This window comes from Ursus arctos, unplaced genomic scaffold (genome assembly GCF_023065955.2).
Source record: "Ursus arctos isolate Adak ecotype North America unplaced genomic scaffold, UrsArc2.0 scaffold_36, whole genome shotgun sequence".
In the NCBI taxonomy this organism is placed as follows: domain Eukaryota; kingdom Metazoa; phylum Chordata; class Mammalia; order Carnivora; family Ursidae; genus Ursus; species Ursus arctos.
The window spans coordinates 471,561-496,008 of NW_026623050.1; the positions used below are offsets into that span (position 1 = coordinate 471,561).

At 45.9% G+C, this 24,448-nt stretch overlaps 1 protein-coding gene across 1 annotated transcript in view; it reads right to left on the reverse strand.

Annotated features, from left to right (window-relative positions):
• RYR3 (ryanodine receptor 3) overlaps window positions 1-24,448 on the reverse strand; it is a 586,345-nt gene that overhangs the window by 30,540 nt on the left and 531,357 nt on the right. The window contains exons 72-86 of the mRNA XM_044392456.3: window positions 17,580-17,750; window positions 17,238-17,297; window positions 15,423-15,554; window positions 14,830-14,942; window positions 12,969-13,068; window positions 10,206-10,312; window positions 9,743-9,794; window positions 8,705-8,761; window positions 7,664-7,763; window positions 7,433-7,512; window positions 5,882-5,958; window positions 3,285-3,358; window positions 2,514-2,594; window positions 1,966-2,054; window positions 885-1,013 (exon numbers count right to left, since the gene is read on the reverse strand). Coding sequence (XP_044248391.2) covers window positions 885-1,013; window positions 1,966-2,054; window positions 2,514-2,594; window positions 3,285-3,358; window positions 5,882-5,958; window positions 7,433-7,512; window positions 7,664-7,763; window positions 8,705-8,761; window positions 9,743-9,794; window positions 10,206-10,312; window positions 12,969-13,068; window positions 14,830-14,942; window positions 15,423-15,554; window positions 17,238-17,297; window positions 17,580-17,750 — 1,422 coding nt within the window. The remainder of the gene's footprint in view (window positions 1-884; window positions 1,014-1,965; window positions 2,055-2,513; window positions 2,595-3,284; window positions 3,359-5,881; window positions 5,959-7,432; window positions 7,513-7,663; window positions 7,764-8,704; window positions 8,762-9,742; window positions 9,795-10,205; window positions 10,313-12,968; window positions 13,069-14,829; window positions 14,943-15,422; window positions 15,555-17,237; window positions 17,298-17,579; window positions 17,751-24,448) is intronic.

Sequence of the window (24,448 nt, forward strand, 5' to 3'; positions counted from 1 at the left end):
TGTGACACTTCAGATCAGTCACCTGTTTCTACGTTTTTCTCTCCATGCTCTTATGGTCCTTGAGTAAAACAAGGATCGATCTCTCCCTTAAAATCCTCCTTTCCAAGTTGATAGTCTTAGTTTTGTGTTTATTTTAATAAACAAATATGGTCGGAGTGTGCCGGTTGACTCATTCGATGGTTTTTTAAAAATCTCATACTGCACCCCAGAGGACTATGATATAGCTGCTGGTTTCATAGCAAATTATGCCTGAGTACATCCTCTATTCCTTTGTACGGTCATTAGACCACTGTAGGCAATGACCAGAGACTGTTGTAAACAGAGAAAGAATGCTGTGAGATCTAAATATTTAACTGGAAATTCATTCTAGATTTGACTGCCTTTGGACATAGTTTACGTTTTCCATAGAGTTAATTTCTGACAAATTAGTAGGATCTCATAGGTTCTCAATCTCGAGACTCAAGATAACATCATTTATCCCTTTATTCCTTCATTCTATCAATTATTTCCCCACTCTACTCCCCATGCTTACTGAATACGTAGGATGTGCTGCATGTGCTAGAAATGAAGAACTTTAGATCAAAAAAGAAATTTTCCACCCACAAAATTTTCAATCTAGGAGGGAAAGGAAAATGTAACCAGATAAGTGCAAATAGAGTGTGACAATGCTATGAGCAGGTCACAACGAAGGACGATGGGCTGCAGCTTCTCCTAGCGAGTAGCACTCTTGAAGTACTCTTGCACACTGGTTCCTATTTGTTGGTACACATTGTCGCTGCTAGTGCTGGAAGCTCGTCCGTACGGCACCCTAACATGCCACAGCGGATACAGAGCATGGCAGCGCTAAACATGTTGTTTTCGAGCGCGCACTCTGCAGCACGTACCTGGATGTACTCCGTAAGAGAATTGAAAATCTGCTTCGTGACCGCCAGAGCTTTGGAAAAATTGTGCTGTCCAGACTCATCAATGATGTCCTTCCCTGAATAATACCAGTAGAAATCACTGATTGATTCCTAAGAACAAACAAGGAAAGTTTGGTACTTCTTAAACTTCAGTCAGTGAAGCTAAAAGCCAACGTTCAGGAAGAGTACAAGGGAACCCTGCACTGCTATGACTCCTTTCTTATGACAGAAACCTAGAAGAAAGCACAGAGATATCTAACCCCTAGCATCTCTGAAGTGCACAGACGCCTCTACGAAGAACAGGGAGGAGAGAGGACAGTGTTCAGCTGGACACGGGTGACCACCATGCGGGACAACTTATTCCCAGTGAAAAACAGACACTACAGGTGATGACGAGAATCATCCAACTGCCTGGGCCAAGAGCAGCAACACAAGAGCTAACTCCGTCAAGTGCCGGCTGTTGTTCTGACCGCCGCAGAGATTCAATCTCTCCATCGCTATGACCGCCCGATGGGACAGGTGCCACCCAGTCTACAGATGAGAACACTGGGACGCCGGGAGGTTAAACAGATTGCTTCAGGTTACAACTGCTACGTGGCAGAGCAAGGGGGAAGACTTAGCAGAGAAAAGCATTTTTTTTTATGTTTGTGTACTTTCCTGATATTATTTGGATTTTCCTTCAAGCAGTTAAACGGAGTGACTTCTCAAACACTAAGAACTTGTAGACTCATCTTATTCCCATCACCTTCTGTATCTTTTTTACCGAGTGAAAAATCTATTTTCATCCACGTATTGCCTCTTGGGCGTTGTGGTGAGGTTTCCACTGGCAAAACTGAGGTAAACTGGCATTTTAAACTAGATGATTGGATATTTACCACTTCCCCTAGTTCAGTCTTCAAACACACATTTTTAGGTACTTGACTTCCCATAAGTGTGTGGACATGGATTATAACACCGTTCTTTTTGGGCCCTGACTGGACCCTGGGCCTGTCCTGACCCCACGGAACCGTCTTAAGCTTCTGGAAACGTGTGTGAACCAAGCCACCGTCCAAGGCCCACTGACCTGCAGACGCAGGAGGTAGTCCACGGTACTGATGATGACGTTTACGGTGGTGGTATTGCCCATCTGAGTCCGCAGGAAGTTCTGAAAGTCTAAGAACACCAGCGCTGGGTCAGAACCAGCGCTCGTCACGCCGAGAAAGCTGAGCAAGCCCTCTTGGCTAAACTCTGAAGAGACGTACTGTGTGAAAAGCCTTACAAGAGCACCCTGTTTGGGTCCTGGCAGGTCCTGCAGGACAGAGTTCTGCCCTGAGCCCTCCCACCCTGGTAAGGCCAGAAAGTGGACTTTATGAGCCCCGAGGGACCTGACAGAAAGGGGCGGGTGTGGAGATGCACCATCTGAAGATTCTGGAAGCAACTCAGCCTGGGTGGCACTAAATAACATCAGCCCTGAAGTTCAAGTTGGTGCTCCATCGAGCTCTTTGTTGAGGAATGGATTAACTGCTGTCCTTGAGTCAGCAGCTGGTTGTATTAAATGTGGCATCCTGAGCTGAATCATAATTTGGCACCTGAATGTTGTTTTCCTTTGACAAATCAATCTGTTCCACTTACCACTGTTATGTCCTTCACAAAGTAACTGCAGGAATCTGAAGAGATCTCGTGTAAACTCGTCATTCTGAAGTACTTTTTCACCTTGAAAACAGAATATTGGTGAGCATTTGTTTGGCTTCTCAACCCAGAACACTTTCCAAGGCAAACGACTGCAAAAATGACAAAGGGCCTGCATCAGAACAGTTCGGAAAGGGAACTTTATATGAAGGGGAAACATCTGATTAACCAGGAACCGAGACTACAGAACACAATGACCAACCAAGCTAAAATACTGAGCCCCCAGATGCATTTGAAAGGAAAACAGCTAGGCTAATGGCAGTAATGGCTCACAGTTCAGAACCCATGCTCTACAGATGGAAGACACTTCTCTAATTAAGCGTCAAACTGCTGTGTTAAGCTTCACATGCAACTACCAAGCCTAGAAACGTGTCTGCACTACAGCAATTAAATAAGGTCCCTTAGGACTCACACATACGGTAGACAACTGGGGCCAGAAACTCAAACTTACCACGCTCACGAACAATGACTGGTGATAAGAGAAAAACAGAAGAATGCAAAGTAAGAAAAACCATAAGCACCATGATAAACTGTGTTTAGTTAAGGCTGGCTCTGTGAATACATCCAGCCTTTATCAAAGCTCCTGATGGGAAGATTTTGCTAAATTTGAGCAAGTCCTTGTAGATTAAGAAGCACTGAGCAGGGGCTCTAACCAGAAAGAGTTAATTATGGTAATCAGAAAGAGAATGGCCTTCACCTTGACTAGTTACTTACGGGTTCCTTCCTCAGTAACCATCCCCAGGCCTTCAGCTTTATTCTGCCTTTCGAATGCATTCAAATCAAGGACACTTGTAAGAGACAAGAGAAAACAAGGTTCAGGGCCACGCACACTGGGAAAATGGATGTCTAGCGTCAGTGTACCTATTGACTAAGACTATCTTGTCCTTGTGTTGTCATAAATGGTCTAACATAGTACAGTGTGGTTGAAAGTCTAGCATTTCCCTGATTTGCATCAAGAGCGTTGTCCAAGGATGCCTGTAGCTCACAGGCATGCACGGAGAGGGGTCAGAACTTATAACAACTGTCCTTGTTTGTCCAGTTTGAGTTCTTTCTTATGCATGAAGATTTAGAAAGGTTTCCTAAATAAGGAAGGAATAATTTGTTTCTACAATTTCTCAAAAGAAAGTTTACTTTAAACTGCACTAATTAACGTTCACCTCCCACATTTACCTATTTTCTCTGTGAATCATAAGGACCTGTGTTTTTTAGTGCTCAGGATGAATACTGATGGAAAGGGCTACAGAGTTCAGATTTACAAGGGCCACACCCTTTTAGAATTCTTGTATCATTCAGAAGCCAACAGAAGCTAAGGTTAAGCTTTCTGGAGGCACTGCTGTCCCGGAACCTGTAATAAGCTAGCCTTTTATTTGTCCCCACTTTCTCTGAACTTCCCCATCACAGCCACCACTAAATCCTACTTAGCCAGGAACCCCTAGTACAAACACAGAGCTCAACAAGGTGGAAATGTATAATCATATTATTTCCAATTGGGGCTCATTCTATTTCTCTAACAGACTCTCTTTCCCCAATCTGAAAGGCTTCATACACCATAACATGAGGTCTCACAAAAATATAGCTGTTAGGGCCCCTTATGGCTGGATCCATTAAGATTCTGTGAAACTTTGCCTTCCCTTTAGCACTGGGCAAAGGAGATGACCACTGCATTGGAAAGATGTCAGGGGAAAAAGCCTAGTATTTCTTTCCCCCTTTTAGGGAGCCACATATATTCTGCAATTTGGATACATTTTAAAGAGAAAACAGTGAAAATTCCTATTGCCATATTGTTGGTTTTTTCCGGGTCCTGCTGTAGAAAGGTTCTTCTCAATAAACCATCCTTCTATTTTAGCTTTGCTGTCAAGGGAAGAGGGCAGGGAGGTAGGATCTTTGGACAAAGACGCTTCAAAGGAGCAGTTCTGATTCAGAAGACTATCGGGGGAACAGGCATGTCTGACCCTTACTCCATTCCAAAACACCCATTTCAAATGTTTCAATTTCCTTAATGCTTCAATATTTTACCAATATGTATTATTTTTATAATCAACAAAAATCATGAAAATATCTTAAAACTTCTGTTAGTACTCACTTGGCCTCTAAAGGTATGTCACCTGTCTCTCTAAGCCATCACTACAAATGAGGTTAATAATATGAAGTATTACAGACTACTAAGAGAACACTTAGAAATTTAATTGAAAATTTTATGGGCAATATGGAACTGAACTGCCTTGAGTTTTGCCATTCTGAGTCCACATGTACTATTTTACCTTCAGTGAGTCAGGCCTGGCAATATTACATTTTCTTTTCCTGAGAGAGGTAATAAACGAGTTGGCTGTTGGTGGGCAAAAAATGGAGCTCAGACAAAGGGATTGTACTGCAGCTCAAATATGTTCCCTATCACCCCAGGGTACATACGATATTTACTCCATCAAATAAGCTTAACAAAATTATGAAGTCCACCAAAGGAAAGTATGTCCATCCTGCAAATTTTTAAGTGGAAAATCTAATGCTCTATTTTTAAGAATATTAATTGGAGGTAAATGAGCTAGATAATTATAACTTTGATTTCTTTCAGAACAAGTTACAGATTATTCAAAACACATATGAATCTTCGAGAATAAGCCGACACTTAGAAAGATTGCTGGCTTGTTTCCGAAAGGAGTAAGCATGGTAACCTATGACTTCTGGCTACATACTGTTCATTTGTCAGGGGGTCAGACATGAGGGGAGGCTTATACACATGGTAAAAAAGTGGAAAGTTGAATGCTTTGTTTTTTAGGCTACGGCAAAATGTTCCCATGTTAGGATGTACCTCTGTTGAAATGCAGGTGTCAAAATATGTACCCACCAAATACTTACTCAGGCTCAAAGGACTGTTAAGGATGAAGATGAACAGAGTCCCTAATAGATCTAACGCAAACACAGCCTTGAGTCATACTGAGGCATTCCTCCTCTTTCCCATTCTTTTTTGGTTTGACTTTTAAGAGCATATATGTTAGGAGAAATACTTAGCTCTGAGGAAAACAACATTCCAAAACAAGGAGGTAAAGGTGATTAAAAAACCAAACCAGGTGTGTGCATGTGTGTATCTGTGTCCGTCTGTCTAATGGAGATTACATTTCCCCTTCTGTAGGCTATTTGAATGTAATCCTGAAGGCTGGAGGAACGATACCCATCCTCTTAGCTTTTTAAAGCAGGTAAGTCCTTCCTCAACAGTTCCATGATAAGCTAGTTTATTCTGTAGTCCCCCCCCTCCACCCCATTTCTCTTTCCTCTGAATAGAAAAAAATTGCTATTGGTGGTTTTCCCATATTTACCTGCAAGACTGCATAAGACCAGAAAGGCTTTGAAAGAATCCAGCATCCTTTTTTTCCTTCAGGTAATCTAGCATTTTCTACAAGGGAGACACATTTTTAAAAGGAAGAGCGATGTAAATTATGCCACAAGTAGTGACCCTCCCAATTGTAATAGAGAAACGTCAAGTCTCAGTCACATGGAGCCACATCCAGGGTGGTGGTTTGTAAAGTTGGGTCGGCATTAGGACCACCTGTGGATTTAACCCTTCCATGGGCCTGAGCCCCACCTGCCCTCTTCCTATGGAACCAGAGTCTCTTCGGGTGGACATTTTATTTACGTATTTTCTGGATATTTTATTTTCTAAAGGTCCACTGGTATTTCGGCTAAGGGCAGTATGGTAGATCTTTGATGTTCATAGATTTACTGTTTGAAGCCTCTCCCATGTGGGAATAAACATCAGGACTGTGATCTAGCACAATGTTGCTGAAGTATAATCTGAGAAAGTCATGAGTTGAGTTTGGGGCACTGAAGCAAGGGAGCTCAGCCAGTAACAAGCCTAGTTGAGAGCACAGTATCTTTCACAATCAGACTTTGTTTTCTCTGTTCTCCATTACTGGGAAGGCAGGAACTTTGTCTGACATCATAAAAATGTTTAAAAAAAAAAAATAAAAGGTCCTGCAAGAAAAATCAGCTGATGGGGTGGTGATGGAAGAGAACAGAAAGTGAAGGGTGTTTTAGAAAATGGTAATTCTTTTGTGACAAATTTGTTTGGGATGAGTTAAAGGCTGGGACAAATTACATGTAATAGTGGTAGTTATAAATTTGGAGATTCTCACGGGCACTGTGATATAACCCTCCCAAATGCCAAAAGTCTTTGAAATGTCACTTTTCTGTACACACAGATGCTTTCAGCCAGAGCCTGGAGTGCCCCCCGAGACAGCAGAATATTCCTGTCTCCAGTTTCAATTCAGACTGTTGAATGGATTCCATGTGCCAGGAATCCACACTATGCTTCTGCGTGTTGTCTCACTGAATGCACGGTGGCAGGGGTATTTAGCTGCATTACCCACTGCTACACCCTCCATCCCAGAACAGAGCCTGACCTTGGTGCATAGTCAGCAATCACAACACCGCGACTGAGTGAATAAACAAACAAATGAACAGACAACAGGTGTTTGGGGTTATGAACTCCATTTAACTGACTGGGCTCCTTATTCATGGTAAGACACTAACAGGTAAAATGATTAAAATACAAACCTAGGCTTAGAAAACTTCCCTTAGACCCTCCCTGTGCAAAAAATCATCTAATGATGAAAAAACTAAACGTTTTTTGCCTTGAACCCCGGGTAAACTGTCTTTGTCAAGTACACATTTGTCTATAAACTCCCAGCTCTGGTTTTATCTGTGTTCCCAGCTACGCTGATATAATTGGCCACTAAGGACAAACACCAGCAAGGGTGATTGTGGGTGGGCCCTCTGCAGTGGAGCCAACACCTCTTCCCCGGAGCATGACAGCCGTCCAATGGGCATACCCTGAGAAGTCTGCACGACCCACTGGGAGTCCCCCGTACCTGTTGTACACCAGCGTTGCCCCCATTCAGAATGGCGATCCCCAGCTTCAGAGTCTCAACCACCATGGGGCTCATCTCACCTGCCACGGTGAAGATTCCATTGAATCACCAAGGAAACAGGGTTAATTACATCGACGGGGCTTTATCAGGGTTCTTTAATAACGACCTCACGTCACAGCATGCTGTCTCTGTGGGAGCGACAGGGGCCTATCCACAAAATCACGGAATCACCTTTGCTGGCGCTTATCATCTGAAGGACCATCTCTGCGGCTCCACGCTCATGCAGCCGCGCTTGTTGGTAGAGGGTTTTCTGCTTTTCCATTTCTTTCTCCTGGAAAGAAAAATAAGGCAGGGAAAGATTTGTTTATCCTCAGGCCGTCTGCCATGCTAAGGTAAGCCAAGAGAATCTTTACTTGCCTAAGGAAGGCAGCACACACAATTCTGGATAAAGAAGACTTCTGACGTTGATTTCCAGACACTACGGCAGCTTTCCAAAACTGTCCACCCACAATTCACTCATAGTTTGATGATGACTTTTCTACCTTTTGCACTGGTAGGAAACATAGCCCATTCCCCTGTAATACTCTCATTCTAGGACGTGACCCCAGGCTAAAATGTGTTTTCAATGTTCCATCATACGGGTCAGCTGAAGCCTGTCTGAATGCAGAAAACACCCATTTATCTAAAATGCTCAGATCACTGTTAACAGAGACCCTACCAGACATGGAATACTAGAATGCCAAGGCCTTCCAGAACCATAATTGTATTAATTTACTTTTACGGTTACATACTTTGTCTATAGAGAGAATACCAGTAAATTAATATGGTTTTATCTTGGGAGATTCCATGCCCCGCACTGCCTCAAAATCAAAATTGCTATTAATGACATTTATAAAATAGTGATGCAAAAACCATCCCAGAGTCTCCATTGCTTTGAGTTTTCAATTTTGGATGTTTGAATTTGTCATTCTCTGGCACCTGTTACTACCATATTTGGGGAGCAGTGAGTAATTTCCCAGAAGAACCAACCCGTGACGGGGCAGGGGCGGGGGTTGCCGTTGGACTGCCTGCCTGCTACCTTTCATTAGGCTGGAAGACCGACGAGAGAACCACGGCTAACGTGCATGCTTTGTGTGCTCAGACTTGTGTATCTGCCGCCAGATACCTGCGGTGGGTGAGGCACGTGGTTCATGTCAGCACCCGCCTCTCAAGCCTGCCAGCTGGCTTTGGCTTTGGTGGATGGCCCTGTCTTCAATCTTGGTAAAAACTTACTTCAAATGTTTTTTCCTTGTCTTCCTCCTCTTCTTCGTCCTCCCCACTCTGACAACTCTGGATTCCATGGAGGAGGGAAGGGAGGAGACAAAAGAAAGGTGAGTCTAAGAAATGAGACTGTTCTACCGAGCAAGGGCGGGGGACAGGATGTAGTTCACAGGCACCTCAGGACCTCAGCACTTGGTAAAATCAAGAACATTTCGACCACTGCAGGGCAACAGTCCACTCAAAATGTCTTCATTGCAGTTACCAAGGGGTCCAGAAACGAGAAGTGGGAACACCAAGCTCACACGGTCAACCGGGACCTATAGGGTTTAACAACAGACCTGAACTCTTCTACCTGGTAAAGTTCTGGTGCACATGCAGCCACAGGGCAGGGGCTGTCCCTTTCTACATGAGAACCATGGGCTTGGCAAGAAGACTGGAGATACGTAGGATGTGAATCCTAAGGTGCCCCTTCCCGTTGTGACTCTGTGGTGCAGCGAGTAAAGGAGCAGGTGCTCCCGTAACCCCACAAATCCCTCTTTCTGCCTGATGTCAAGGTTTCCTGTTTGAAGAGAAGGTAAGGAAGAAGGTTTCTTCCTTACCACCAGCCTTCTGGAGGCTGCTGTCCCTCTCTGTGACGTAGGAATAATGTCACTCTACCTTTGCCAGAGGACTAGGATCCCGTTCCAGTTTCTAAAGCCTATTTCCAAATGTGCTGACTTCCTTCACCTGCAGATACTTTCAACTTTTGGATGTGCTCTCAATGTTGACTGGAAACATAAGGAGGTATGCCTAAACTCCACATAGCTGGCCTGGAACTACCATGTGACCGAGCCACTGGCACCCACTGTTTCTAAGCTTCAAGCCCCCCTTACGAGGGCGGTGGCATGGCTTGCTAATGTCACCCCTGTGGTACATGAATTGTGAGGTGCCTGGAGCCCAGGTCATGACTGAGTCCTAAACCCTGCTGTTCAAAATGACAGTTTCTGTGTGTCCGCAGAGGTAAAAGGGAAGACAGAAAGACTGAGACGATGGGCAGAAACGCAGGTGTACCTTGGCCATCATGCTGGAATAGGACGTGTACAAGGGGTCATCTTCCAATTTGCTGGAAAGAATGGAGGAGATATTTAGCAGGCTACTTTTTGGACCCAGCAGAAAAGACTAAGAGCCACAGAGATCTCAAGTTCTAGGTACCAGAGAATTAATTAGAAAACTCCTTCCCCTACCCAGATTCTTAGAAACCCCTCTGAAAATCTGAATCAGCATTGGCTGATGGAATTCAGGAATGAAGGCTATAGTTTCAGGCTAATTTTTAGCCTCCATGTCTGGCTGAGACGACAAGAGGGCTGTGGCTTATATAGTTTGCCTAGATGTTTCTTGATGGCCAAAAAACAGGGCAGCAAGGAGGGGTGCTCAAATCTGGGATCCCCTTTCCAGGCACTGCCATCCGTGAGACGAAGGTGTGGGGCTGGCAGAACCGTGCCTGGGAGAAGCAGGGAGCTCTGGTGGTGCTGACCTCCTCTCCGTGAGAGCATTGCGGCTAAAATGGAGAATGATCTGATGAAGTGGATCTGGCTGCTTTTCTGTCTCCTCCTCCTCCTCCTCTTCCACCTTGGGGGATTTCTGCACAAACCAATGCAGACAGGTTTTAGGCATGGATTTCAGCACATGCCCCACAAATGCATGCGAACAAAGAGAAGGTAAAGCGCAAAGCACAGAGTGCATCCGATAAAAGCACAAAGAGACACCACTCTGTCATATGTTTATTTCAGGACAAGAAGCCCTAAGGATGCAAGGCTGGGGACACAAATATATATATTTTTCAGCCAATCAAAGAAACATTGCAATTTTAGGTACAAACGAGATGAAAGGAAAAGCAAAAGCCTGACCATAGGGTAGGAGCTGCAGACCACTCCCCACCCCCCCCCCAGCAGAACTCTCATGCAAGCCCTGGGCACCCAAGTTCAGGAGGGAAGCTCTGGAGAGTCCCCTGAGAGGCTGGGTCTCTCAGCCAATACCTGAAATTTCTCTTGGAGAGCTGGGCTGGAAACACGGATGGGGCAAAAGTTATAAGGCACCGGGGCCATCTGGGGTCTGATACTATCCTAGACTCAACCCAGCTAACCATTTCTTTCCTAACTTCACTGCTGATTCTAAAAATCTTATTGTTCCTGAGAGATGCCATCCTGAGCTGCAATCCTTGCAGCTTCTCCTTTCATTAAATCTTTCCTCAATCTCCTTTTACAGAAAAGGAAATAGCGTCTGATGTAGGAGGTAAAAGTGAGTTTCGAGCAGTGGCAGAGCCTGCAGGGTGTACCATATTCAGTAAATTGGTGAGAACTACACAGGCTCAGTGATTGGCTCAGAAGTGGAGGGCTGAAGTGATGCTTGTTGTCAACTTCACACTAATCAAGGAACTGGGAAAACCAAGGAACTGTCATTCTCACTGATGGTACTATAGGAAAAGAACAAAGGGCAAGAAGACAAATGGGAGAAAAATGAGAGAGAAAGAATTAAAAGCAAAAAAGAGGGGAGAAGGAAAAGAAACAGAGGGAGATAGGAAAAGAGAAAGAAACAGGAGAAAGACTGAGTATGAGACACACAGAACAAGATTAACAGAGAGTAAGGGATAAGAGAAAAAATAAATGGGAGAAATAAAAAGGATTAAAAAAAAAAAAAGAACCAAGGGTTGGCCAAAGGAGAGAAGGGTTTATTTTCTGTCTGTACCATGATGAGTCTCTGCGGTGCTTCTGCAGTAAGGTTTTCCCCCTTGTATGTTGTTTTAAGGCGTTTTAGAGCATGAAGTCTGTTAGAAACAGGGCATGACAAATTTTCTGAAGGGCTGGATACAGAAACGTAAGATGCAGGAAGGGGATTCATATGTGCCTTCCCTAAAGCAGAGCTGCTGACCAGAAATGCAGAGCCTGGTAGGGCGGGGTGGCCTCTTGCAGCTGATGGTGCTCAAAACTTAACTTAGCATGAACTTTCCATCGCATGGCTGCGTGTCCCAAGAAACATTAGTTGTTAATAATGATGATGAGGATGATAACAGTACTAGCACCTCCAAGTGAAATTCATCCTCTGGCTCTTATGGCCATTAGCAGGGCCTCCTCTGATAATTTATAGTTAGTTCTCCCCAAACTGATACGCCTGATTCTTTGTGAATGTTTAACTGTTAGAACACACACACGAATACAAAAGTCAGATTCATTCACACCCATATCTACTTCCAGCTGAGTCAGTACTTACAGCCAAGTCCTGCACTAGTTTCTCTTCAAAGGAATACTCCTCTGTTTCTATCCAAAATCTCTGATAGCCATGGAGGAAGAGGTTAATGGAGCGGTGCCTGAGCGGAAGGGTTGAGAGTGAGGTCAAGAGGGATCCGTGGGACACCTTGTTTTAGTCTGGGTGGTTAACGGTTAGTAAGCAGGACAGACTTTTGTACAATTCTCGTCGTCTGATTGGTCAGGGTAGCCAGCGGTCCACCAGCAGCATTTGTTCTGAAGAAACCAGAACCCTCTAACATGCCAGTTTGCGAATGTCTAGAACACCTTCTGAAGGAACTAACATGGTTAGTGGGAGACCAGGTGGTAACTGTAATCCTTCTCTGGTCACAAGGGGTCTTTATCACATCTCTCCTCTAATGAGAAGGAATTCATTGGACCAAGAAATGGTCCTGAAGGATTTGCTTAATATGGCAATGTGGTTATCGCTTTCGGCGGATAACCTGCCCAGGTAATCCCATCTAAGTTGTGCTGATGGTGAGTGGTTTAGTCCCAGATCAACTGAAAGCAGGAAAGCATGGGACTTCAATAGGGTCTCCAAGGAACTACACCTCCAAGGTACTCCAGCATTTACTTAGGAAGGCAAGACTCAGGTGTGCTGTGCTGACAGCATAACTTCTGTGTGCCCCATGGATTCCGGCGGTGGCCCTAGGACCTGGGAACACTGAATAACTTTCAGGAGCCACTCACTCTCTATAAGCCAGTACTAGCTCCTGGGAATATAGCACCGAACAGCAGTTAGCTGATTACCAAATGTAAGGATAGTGGTGAGGAAGGAAGGAGAGAAAACTAAGATGCAGGTCCACACCAGAGTCATCCAGACCTGGCCATGGTTTCCAGAAGAACACAACCCTTGGCATCTTTCTTCAAGCTCTGACCAATCAGAGTTCTTTTAAAAAATTGTACAAATTTGGGTTTTTATGGTAATGTTAAAACATGGTCAAGAAAGGAGGAGTGCGCAGAAAATGAGCAGGTCTCTCCACAGGTTACATTACCATTAAAATGGGTATAAGCCTGTCATACTGAGTTTTTTCATTAACCTTTTCCAGCCAAACCCGTTGAAAGGTGCTCAGGAAGAAATTGTTAATTTTGTGTCTGGAGAAAAGCACACAGGTTGTCTTTTAAAAACTAACATCAGAGAAACAGTTTGCACATAATAAAATAAATCCCTTTAGCCCTTTAATATGGAGAACTCCATGCAGTTTAGACCATGACAAGATGGAGAAGGGAGTGATCTTTACCACCAGCTTCTTAGTTTTTATTATTATTGTTATAAAATCTACGTATGCTCCTCCACGCTAGGGAGAAATCCAGGCATGGCCAGGGGTGGGGCTGGCTGTATTTCATTCAAGACATGGTGAATCCCTCGACTTACTGTTGCCTATACAGGGGCAGAATTGCTGAAGGAGCAACCGATACATAACGTTTCCAGTGGATTTAGAAAATAATAATAAAATAATGCTTGTTTTGTGAGATGTAATTTTGGCCTTGCTGGACCTGGAGCCATGCTTAGAACTGAGCCCTCCTGGAGGTCCAATTAGCACATTAGGCCTGAACCTCTGCCAGAGAGGAAAGTGAATGCTTTTTGATGTTTCCCCACTTCTAGGAAACAGACAAAAATCCCGTGGATTTTTGCTTTCTCTACTGGGCTATCAATTTCACTTTGTTGCCGGGACACCTGTGGCCTTCATAGCCATGACTGTTGGCCTGAATTTTTCTGCTTTTTATTCATGAATTCTACCTGATTTTGTGGCATCTCATCCTCTTCCAAAGACACTAGTCTATTCTCTCAAAAGACTTATAGGAGCAGGTGTGTGTCTCAGAGGTCATGGTTCTTCACTATCTTCCAAGGCCCTAATGGGAAAGCTCAGTTGTCCAGCTGGCTCAGGGCGGGTGACAGGGCACTCTGGACAATGGCCAGGAAGTGCAGTCTGATGAAAGCAAGTGTCAAGCATAGGAATAGACTTTTATCTCGTATTCCAAGGAAACTTTTATTTACATGGGATTCCGAAAATACTTTTCTGCGTCAGTTTATTTTTCCTGACCAGGGGAGGACGGTTCTTACTGATCTGCAAGTTGATGGAGCAGAGGCTGATAGTCAATGTGCAGCTCTGCTTACTGATCACAGGCCCGACCTTGTGGACTCTGCAATCAGTCTGAGGATGGGAGTGTTGCCACATCACCAATGACAATGAGTCAGGTCTCAGTGGTCAACATTTGCCCAGTCTGCACGGATACTCTGCTCTATGTTAATACACCACATTGCAGAAGAGCCTTTGCATATTTCTGACTGCAGCGTAGAGACTAACCACACAGATAAGGCAACAGGCAACATGGCCTCTTGGGACATCTTTAGCCAGTGTCCTTTCTTTATCTTGAAGGTAAATACACTGTGCTCAAGGATTCTCCAGTTACATTTCTGTACCTGCTGAGGAAACACTAATCTGGGGGCCATCCAAGTACCTCCGCATAGAAATTCATTTGATCTGTTGATGGAATCTGGGGTAAAGCACTTTAGAAAAAGTTATTTTTCCAGGGTTCCTTTACTTCCTCACAAAGAACCTCAGGAAAACCAGGAGCTTCCATATGCTCACTGGGCTGACTTTAAGGTGTAAAATGGTGAGCTAAGGCAGGCATGGGGCCCTAGGGAATCACATCTGTCCTCAGCTTTCTGCTTACCTGGATTCCCTTAGGACGTTATACTGTACACAGACTGTAATGGCGCCATGGATGGAGGACTCCAATTTCTACCCCTTGGATCATGAGTGTCCGTGCCAGAAGGCAGCACAGCTGTGGGAGGATAGCTTAATTCCCATCGCTGGCTCCCATGCCAGAAGAAAAGGACAGAATACTTGCCTGGGCAGGTTGTAGAGAGGGGCCATCCTGAAACAGGCCACCACCGCCCGTTTCCGCTGCTTTGACAACAGTTTGTGCCAGACTGCCTTCTTGGACCTCAAAGGCTGTTCCACCTGAGAAGAAATCACATGGGTAGGTGCGCACTAGGCTAACTGAGTGGCAGGAGGTAGTTGTCTGTCGCCCAGACTTCTCAATCCTGGATGAATTTTGATTTCTCAGCTATAGTCAGCAAAAGGTACCCAGCAGCAAATGATTGGGTTAGTGGCAGTCTGAGGTTTTCTTCCTTCTCCCAACTGCTTTTGGACGTTTATTACCTACAGGCACCCTCACAACTGGGTGAGGGATTTGAATGGGTCATGTGATCTAATGGCAAAAATTGGTGAAAAAGAAAAAAAAAAAGCTCAGAAGGGAAAGAATTGAGGAGTCTGCTACCATGAGGCACCAAGGTGACATTTGGGGGTGGGCTGGGTGATCCTTGTTCCTTGCTTTGGGTCTTACCAGAACACTCCTAACTAAGAGCTGAGTGTGGAGAGGAGCTTTACATTCTCCAGGGTGGTCTTGCTTCCTCACTCTGCAGGGTAGATGCTCCTTACCTGCTCCAGGTGGAAGACAGCTGCTGAAATTCTCTGGACACGCTCTACGGTCTTTTCTGGATTGAAAGGTTCTTCGCTCTTTAAAACATCTTTGTAGAGGTTCAGTTGCCACTTTACTGCTGGGTCGTCAGACTGAAAATTAAAGCACGCACCAGGTGAGCAATCTCCTGTCCCTCTTGTATTGAAAAAGCCTTTACTCCTCACATGGTTCCAGAGGAATTGAGACTCTTGTATTATTGCTTCTTTCTCGTTTTCTCTATTATCTTCATTGAAACATTGTAGATCTATATAGGAACTGCTCATTCTAGCCTGTATCTCTTAACTCGTGTCATATTTCCATCCCTTTCTCTCTGTACTACATTCTAATTTCCTGAAAGCAATCTTCCAATTCATAAATTCTCTTTTCAGCTGTGCCTAGCCTGTTTTTTTTAACTTATAAATTGGATTTTTAAGTTTAATGAATACTTTTAATTTTTGTAATCACTATATGGCTTTTTTTCAATCCCATATCCATTCTCCTTAAAAAAAAAAAAAAATAACGTCCAGGGGCACCTGGCTGGCTCAGTTGGTGGAGCACGCAAATCTTGATCTTGGGGTTGTGAGTTTGAGCCCCAAGTTGGGTATAGAGATTACTTAAAAAACTAAAATCCTAAAAAAATCAAAAATAAAAATAATAATGTCCAAGTCTTTCCTTATGGATGTCACTGCTATGTTAAACTCTAAGTACTTCAACCACACTTATTTTTAAATTGCTTTCTTCAGTTCCTTAGGCTTGAGTTCTTCCCTTTGTTGCATTTTCTGACGCTCTAATGGTGGTGGATTTTCTTTCATTCCCCCCTTTTTTATTTCTTAAGCTTGACTTTGGCTTCAGGAGGAGTTTTATTTATTGGCATGTCAGACCATATCCTAAGAGGTGGAGAGTCTCCGAGTGGTTTTACGGTTGTCTCTGCAGGAGATTTAGAGGTTTTACTGGTTTAAGGCTAATTTTATGTAAGTTTCTGGCTCTGCATCTGTGCACAGCATGGGTAATTAGGTCCCACACTCTTCTTCCTTTAAGGTTCTTAAAGACCCCAGCCTCTAAGATACATATGTGGTTTAGAAAGCTCAATGAGTTTTCCCAACTGCATCAACGTCTCCTCATTCCTGTGCCTTACAGTGTCTCCCTTATTCTGGCACTTGGGATTTCTTTTTACTGCCTTTTTTGGTAGTATATTTTCCCCACTACCCCCATATGTTTGGGATGGAAAGAAGTGGCTGTTTGTGTCAGCTTAATCCTCCATCGTAGCATAATGTATCTGAGGAAACAGTCGTTCAGATTCACAGGCCTGGAAAAAAAAAATCTCAAATAGCCTTTAAAATAAAAGTTTTTTTGGTTTTGTTTTGTTTTTTGGTTTATACCAACTCCGATAGAGCTACTTTGTTTCCAAATCTCTAGATCAGGGTGTGCTAAAACTGCCCCAGGTGTCGGTTACACTGTTTAACAAGGATCACGGTCAGTAAATCTGAGCCCTAATCTAACCCCCCGCTATGGCGGGATCTCCACACACTGTAGGTGGGAAGGCAAGCTCCATTAAATGCCTCTTTGCACCCTCTTTGTAACAGCAAAGGAAAGAACAAAAATTAAGGGCAAAAACGCTTCCCGACACCCCCAAACAAAAGTGAAAATTAAAGGCAGAGAGCTAGTCCTACCAATCAAACACCAGCCCTCAGAGACTGTTTTAGAACCCGCTAAAGAGAGCTTTAGTCAACCGAATGGGAGGACGGCACCTTACAGCCGCAGGGAAGCCTGCGTGAGCTGCCCCCCTGCCACTTCACCTTCTCCTGCAGGTGCAGGTTGTTCCGCAGGTGTTCCTTCACCTCTTCGTCTGTGTCCCTCTGTGGAAAGAGGTTACATTTTATTCTCAGAGGTCACTATGGAAATGTAAAGTAGTTTGCTGGCATCTTTATTTTAAGAACAAAAGAAGAAAAATGACAGACGCGTTCAAAGGGCACGTGCTCTCAACCCGGCTTTAGAGATGGGTCGGTGTTGCCGGCGCACCTTGGTTTCTGTTCATCTGCACCCGCACCCCCCCCTGCACGGAAAGAGGACGACCCTTCGGACGCTGAGCGGCCGCCAGCACCTGCGCGACGTGCTCAGCGAGCACACGCGGGACTTACGAAGCCGTATCGGGCCTTGGCCAGGGAGATGAGCTCCTGATCGCCCGGCGTGCACATATTCAAACCGATGGGCAGCATCTTCTTGAGCGCGGCCACGATGAGAGAGGTCTGCACGGAATACAGGTCTCCCCTCCGCTTTGTCTTCCTGCGCTCCTGGTCCTGCCCTCCGGACTAGGGGTGGGGTCGAGACAGACAGGGGCTCAGTGTCTGGAAAGGAATGGCCTCGCCTCGGGGGCGGCCTGCCTCCCCGTGGCCCTGTCCGTGCAGGGGCCTTGCCACGTTTGAGGGCCCAGTGGACCGGGTGTGGGGAGGACATCGGTGGCCGTCGAGGACCCGCCCCGCCCCTGGGCCCGCTCCCTGGGCGCATGCTCACAGAACCACGTACGCAGACACACACCCCGACGCCTACGGTCGCGGTCACTCGTCTCGGGGCCACATGAACAAATACACGGGCGTTTCCCCAAAGAAATGATTCGGTAACTGACAAAATGGCCCCAGAAAAGAACGGCGACTTCCGATGCGGGGGTCCGTGAACAGGTGGAAGGGCGTCTCCCAGGGAGCTGCCCTGTGGTCCGGGCTGACGCCGGTGTTTTGGGGCACCGCGAGCTCCCGGGGAAAGGGGGGCTGCTTTGGGCTCTGGCTGGGGAAAGCTCAGAGAAACCCTGGGAAAAACAGAACTCCCCAGGTCTGCGAGAGTCCGCCCTTCTTCACAGCGCCTCGCCCTCGGGGGCAGGGACCACCCCGCCAGGTCCGGCGCGGAGCAGTGGGTTTCCGAGTTCCCGGCCTGCGCCCAGCCTCCCCGCTGAGCGCCTTCAGGGTGCCCGGCACACGGGGACCTGCTCTGAACTTTCGGGAGCTCTGCCTCTGAGAGCGCACGCCGCGCTCCGGGCACCTCGCTGGCAGGGCTGGGGCTCCGCTGGGGCGCCTGCTGGAGGTGCGGGCGCGCGGGCCAGAGCGCAGGAGGGAGTCGGGGACCTAGGGGAGGAGACGTGGGGGCCCTGCAGCTGTGCCCTAGGAGTCGTCCCTGCAACGTCTGCGGTTGACGCGGATACAGGCCCCAGGCCCCGGGAGCAGGGGCAGACCCCTCTCCCGGCATGGACAGGGGAGACCTGGGCCCCTGAGCTGGAGCAGCCTTCCTCTTACAAGGCACTGGTTTTCCGAGAGAAGAGGAGGCTAAGAATTAACACTGCCTTGAGACTGATCGCTTTAAGTTACTTTACTTTTAAAGTGTGAAAGGTTCTTAATTATGAACGGACACTCTTAAAATGGTTGTGATTTCTTTCACCCAGCTTGTGGCCACTGTACCTTCTGGAGGTTACACTACAGCAACCACCAGCGAAGCTCCTGGCCCGCACGGCCCAGGCTGGCCAGAGGCCGCCAGACAACTCTACCCCTTGCAGGGCACGTTGTGCCTGCGCTCCAAACCAGCAGGTCAGGTCCAGGACAGCGGGGTGAGGGGCGGGGAGAAACAGGCGCGGGCGTGAGACGTGAAGCTAACAGAAGGCGGCTTGTGTTCCAGAACAGAGCAGAAAGCGAAGCTGTTCTCACAAACACCGTGAAGAGCTCTCTCCTCTACTGAGTGCTTGCTAGGTTCTTCACACGCTCTCCCACGAGGCACAGAATTCTAGGCTGTGCGTACGGCAGAACTCACTCACGGTCTCCATGACCCCTGAAAATCACCATCCATGAAGGACAGAACGCGATTTTGTGTACATAAACTAGGAGGCATCCTACATATATAAATGTAGAAGGTGAATAGTAGCGTGCCGTACACGGTCAAGTACATACGCAAAATAGAACTCTGGATTTGATACACAATTCAAATAATTTCTTGCTCATCCTGTTTTCTTGGGCCAATCTCAGGTTGTTCGTATTACAAATGCCGCATATATAATGTGACTCCAATGTGCCTCCTACTTAGATAAAACATTTCTGATCCTCCCAATAACGCTGATATACAAACAAGGCAGTTATGTAAGCGAGGAGATGACACTCAGGTAAGGCAAGTGATTTTTCCAAGGTCACGCAGCAGGTAAACACCTGAATCAACACCCAGACCCAAGCCTACCTGGACATGGCTTCATGTCCCTTTTAACCAAGAGCTGCATGTGCCTGGTTCCTGCCCATATCCTTTCCTCTACCACATAGCTTAGGGCAGGGAGCTTGTGATAATGGCAGCAGATGCACATTAATGAACAGAGAGAAATATTTCCATGTTAGAATCTGTATGGGTCACTGGAAATAAACCCAGGGTTTATTCCACCATATGCATATTTTGTGCAAAAACACAGGGTTATCTGATTTCAAATCCTGAAGGTTAATCCTTGGAAAACTCTTTGAATCGTGGGAGCTTTGCACAAGAGGCAGAGATGTATAGTTTGAAAGGACTCAGGCCGCTGACGGCACATAGGAGTCCGAGCCTGCATGGCACAACTGAGGAGTGACCCTCCTGGGCTCTCATGCTCTGTCGGCGCCCCTATCTCTGTCAGTATGCTGGCTGCAGAGTGGGCAGCTGGGGAAGGGAGCAGAGATAGCAAGGAGACCTCGGTTAGGGTGAGGCTTGGCTGGCTTCCCCGGCTTCCCCATTCCAAGGGTGGGTAGGCCTACATTCACTCTTTGACGGGCAGGTGTCTTCCCTGGAGCAGGCCTGGGGGAACCTCCAGGTGGGAAGATCCATTCTGTACCACCCCCATGGTGATCAGAGTGCAGAGGGTGGCCAGAGCCTGGTACCTCTAATACTAGGACAGAAAAGACACGTCATGCATTTGACCTGTACCTTTACTTGCATGGCCTGTGTGGGAAGACAAAAGAAAAGAAACAAGGAGAAGAGTCAGTCAGTAAAAGCAGGGGTCCAAGGCATAAGGCAGCACATGTTAGTCATAGCTTCTTAGCCCCCATTTCTCAGCCAACACAACAGAAACTCAACAGTTCTGGAAGCCAGTTGGGCATGGCAGGAAGAGTGAGTGGGAGGTTAGGATGGAAGTTAATTTGGTCAAAAGGACTCACACCCAGACCAAGCAATACACCCCCAAGGCAAGGTCATCTAAAGACTATCCTCCTGGACACACGAACCCTTTAGATCTACAGCCTTTCCCCTCCCCACTCCGTCCTTTCACCTGGGTGGGCTGTAGACAATCTGTCATGTAACCAAAGACACCAATTTTCTTTCTTTCTTCTATGCACCACATTATCACCTCCAGGAGATCCGTGGTTGCGAGAAGAGAAGGAAGAACTGAGCAAAGGGGCAATGTGCGTGCTTCCACAAAAAAGAGGTTTGCTAAAAAGAAGTGCTCTAGGAATATCCGGGGTAATTCAGGATTGCCCCACAGCCCAAAGGATGGAGCATCTCTCTTCCTGTGCGGTGACCTTCAAATAGATCTTTGGTCACAGTCTCTTTCACACTAGAGGTTCTATTTCGTTCTTTTCTTCACAAACTGCTAAGATCGATTCACTCAATGCATTTCCCTAATGCTGGTAATGCTGAAAGTGGTTTTTTTTTTTCTTTTCCTGAAATTTTTTTATTTTCCAAAGAGAAATTTACGAATCCTAGACCTTCAAAATCCTTCCATTTCCCTACACATTATCACTAGTAGTTTATGATCAAACAGATGATTTTATGTGTGAATGTGAGGACAACACATAGACTCTTAAGGGAAAAGACATTTAAGGAGGACACATGGTGGGTGGTGTGTCGCACTGAGACAGCACAGGGAGAGGCTTCTAAAAACAGGCAAGCCTGCACCATGTGAAGTTCTTATCTCCACTAACAGGGCATGTGAAGTAAAGACAAGTCAACCCAACATTACATATTAGGGGGAAAGGTGAATTTCCAGAAGCCAGTCTGAGTATGAGAAAGCAGCAGAGAGAGAGAAAGCAAAGGAGGGAAGGATGGGGTTGGGAAGGGTAGGGAAGGGTAAGAGGGGGAGGGGAGGGGGCTGAGAGGGAGAGAGAGATGTGGAGAGAGATGGAGAGGGGGAAAGGTAGGGAGGAGAGGAGGGAAGAGCATGGGAGCTGCACAAGTGTAAGAGGAATACAAACAAAGTGAAAAAGGTGGACGGTGGAGGGGATGAGAGAGTGGAGAGTGAGCAACAGGGGGGACGGGTGTAAGAAGCAAACTCCCACATCTAAGTCTGAATACCCTGGAAAATCTCAAAGATAGCCTCTAAACTCTTCCTATCCATTTTCAATACGCTGAAATCACACTCTTGGGATGGAGAGGCTTTCAACAACAAGGCACTCTAATACTTCCTGCCTTACAACTCTGTTTTTACTCATCATCTTGGTCAAGAGACTGGCATTTCTTGGGCTAAACACGTTCTAACTTACCATTCCCCTCCGAGGAAGCTGCTGCCATTTTTCCAGAAAACAAAACAAGTTTAAAAACAAAACAAAACAAAAAACACTTGCTCAGCTTAGTTACATTTAGCTTAACATATATTTGTAAGCCGGTGTTATATAAAGAAAATATACAATGAGCTCTCCAAAACAAACCTGCCTTCATTGCCAGAAAAATAACACATCTTTGCACTGATCTTCAGTTAATCAAGTATAAATAGTGTGGCCCACCGTATATTTTGTTTCTGCCTCCTTTCCATCTGCAATGGCGTGTGCCGTTTGTAGGCATGCAGCATTCCAGTACACAGGTCTCTGCAACCACTGCCATGTGCTCTGAGGCCAACTTCATTTGTACAACACCAGAATTCAGTTCAGAGCAGAGACAAAAGCAAGCACAGCTGACCATTCAGAGTAAGGAGTAGAGAGCGCATCTACTTTCAGGGAGGAAAAGGCGATGAGGATTCACTGAGAGGAAGAATACCTCCTCCGCATTCTCTTATAGGGAGTGCTACCTCCAAAGAATACCAGAAATAGCTGCGAGTTACTGTTTACTGGAAGCAGGGTAAAGGGGCCTCCATCTGAAAGAATGTGCTGCATTAATCTCTATCCTAGAGATGCAGTTTAAAACTGACTTTTACACATAGCATCCTGGTAGAGCTGCGAGGAGTCAGGGAGTAAGCTCAAGTCCATTCTACAGATTGGTAAAATGGGGCCTGGAGGAGTTAAACCATTGATGCAAGGCCGTTCCTGTAGTCAATGGCTGGGCCAAGGGTGGGACTTAGCTTCCTTTCAGTCTCTAGTCCTACTTACTACTACATTTTGTGTCTCAACTGAGGCAACAGGATCAACAGGAATATGTGTTACCCTGAGGAGCACAGTAAATGTTATTTAATACCTGGGGCCTGTCCTCACACTCGCTATACTGTGATGTTGACCCCTTTCCATGTAGCTCAGGAGAAACTGGCGTACAAGGTCGATGGGAATGAAATGAAAGTGCTTGCCCCTGTGGATGAACCTTACCAATAGGAAAGATGCAGGTTCTGAATATGACCGTCCTCTGACAAGACTGCGTACCCTCTTCCTCATTCAGCAATGTGGATGACGAGAATTCCAGTTAGTCTGTTAGTAGGTTAGTTTCGAAATGTCATCCTCTGTCACCTCATCTCTTTCCACATGTAAACCTAGGGCCCTAAGTAACCACTCATCACTGGGGCATTGAGATGTCTTTGCCATCTCTGCTCATCTGGGATCCAAATCCTTATATCAGAGTCATTTCCATTGCTTTGCTGCCATCCGCTGACAATAACAATGGATGCTAGCTGGTTCAGTCCAGAGCCAGCGGCTCTACACTACGGGGAAGGTAGCATAACATCTATCTGGGATTTACTGACTTTCTGTAGGTGGATGGAGTCAAGGAGAGCCAATGATGGCTGTAAGAAAACCCTTCAGAGGCAATTTAAGATAAATGTCCAAGGATCAGGCGTCTGAAAGATCCTATCTTTGTGTACCTCACATGAGCAGCAGATGTGTTTGCCAGAAGTTGAATGCAAAATGAATTTTGGGAAATAAAAAAAAAATTATCTAAAACACAAGAGGGATCACCTTAAGTAAGGTTCCTTTGCAGCAAAGACTCCTCTTGAATGTGAATATATACTTCTGATCTATTTTGTATGTGCCCAGTTTTATATGTCAAACTGTATTAAGCAGTGTATAGCAGATTCTAAACTCTAAGAATCAATTTTTGGATGCGAGAAGAAGTGACAATGCCAACACAGCTAAGAGACAGAAGGGGTGGAAAGCTCCGAGTGGCGGCGGCTGACCAGGGCTAGGCGCACGTGGTGAAGTTGTGGGTGCCGACGCTCTCAGTTTTGGTTGTTATACTAGCCCCTTGATGCAGCTTCGCATACACAGGTCTTCATCCCAAATGGTTATCTGGAAAGATGCTCCAAAGGCTTTGCTACAAACCATTGACTGCCATCTTTCCAGAACTGATTTTCACTTCTGAGGGGTCCCCATGCACACTCCACCTTCATGTTCCTCAAAGGCAGCTCTGCACCAGCAAGAGAGGTATTACGCCACATCTCAGGTATTACGTGCCACTTACACTTGACATATACAGTCAGCCCTCATCGAGGCACACTTCTCAAGGGAACAGAGTCAAGAGTAAGCCGTAACAGCTGGCAACAAAACATCACACTTACGCAAGTCCTGTATGTACGTATGTGCACCTGACGGAGTGTGTCTGAGAATTCCTTACAATCCGAATAGCAAAGGTTCCCCTCCTGTATTCCTGCTACGCTCCTCCCTGTCCGTTACTCTTTTTCTCAGACAGATACCCTATATGTCCTCTTTTGAACATTTCCTGCAGGGAATGGACAAATGTTTGGGCTTGAATGCAACCCACACGGAAAATAAACGGAAGGCATTAAGAGGTCAGCACAACCGAAATCAAACAGCGACCGGATGTTCCAGACGGGAGAGACACAAGCTTACTGTAAGAACCTGTGCTAACGAAGTCTTCAGAGCAAGGGAAT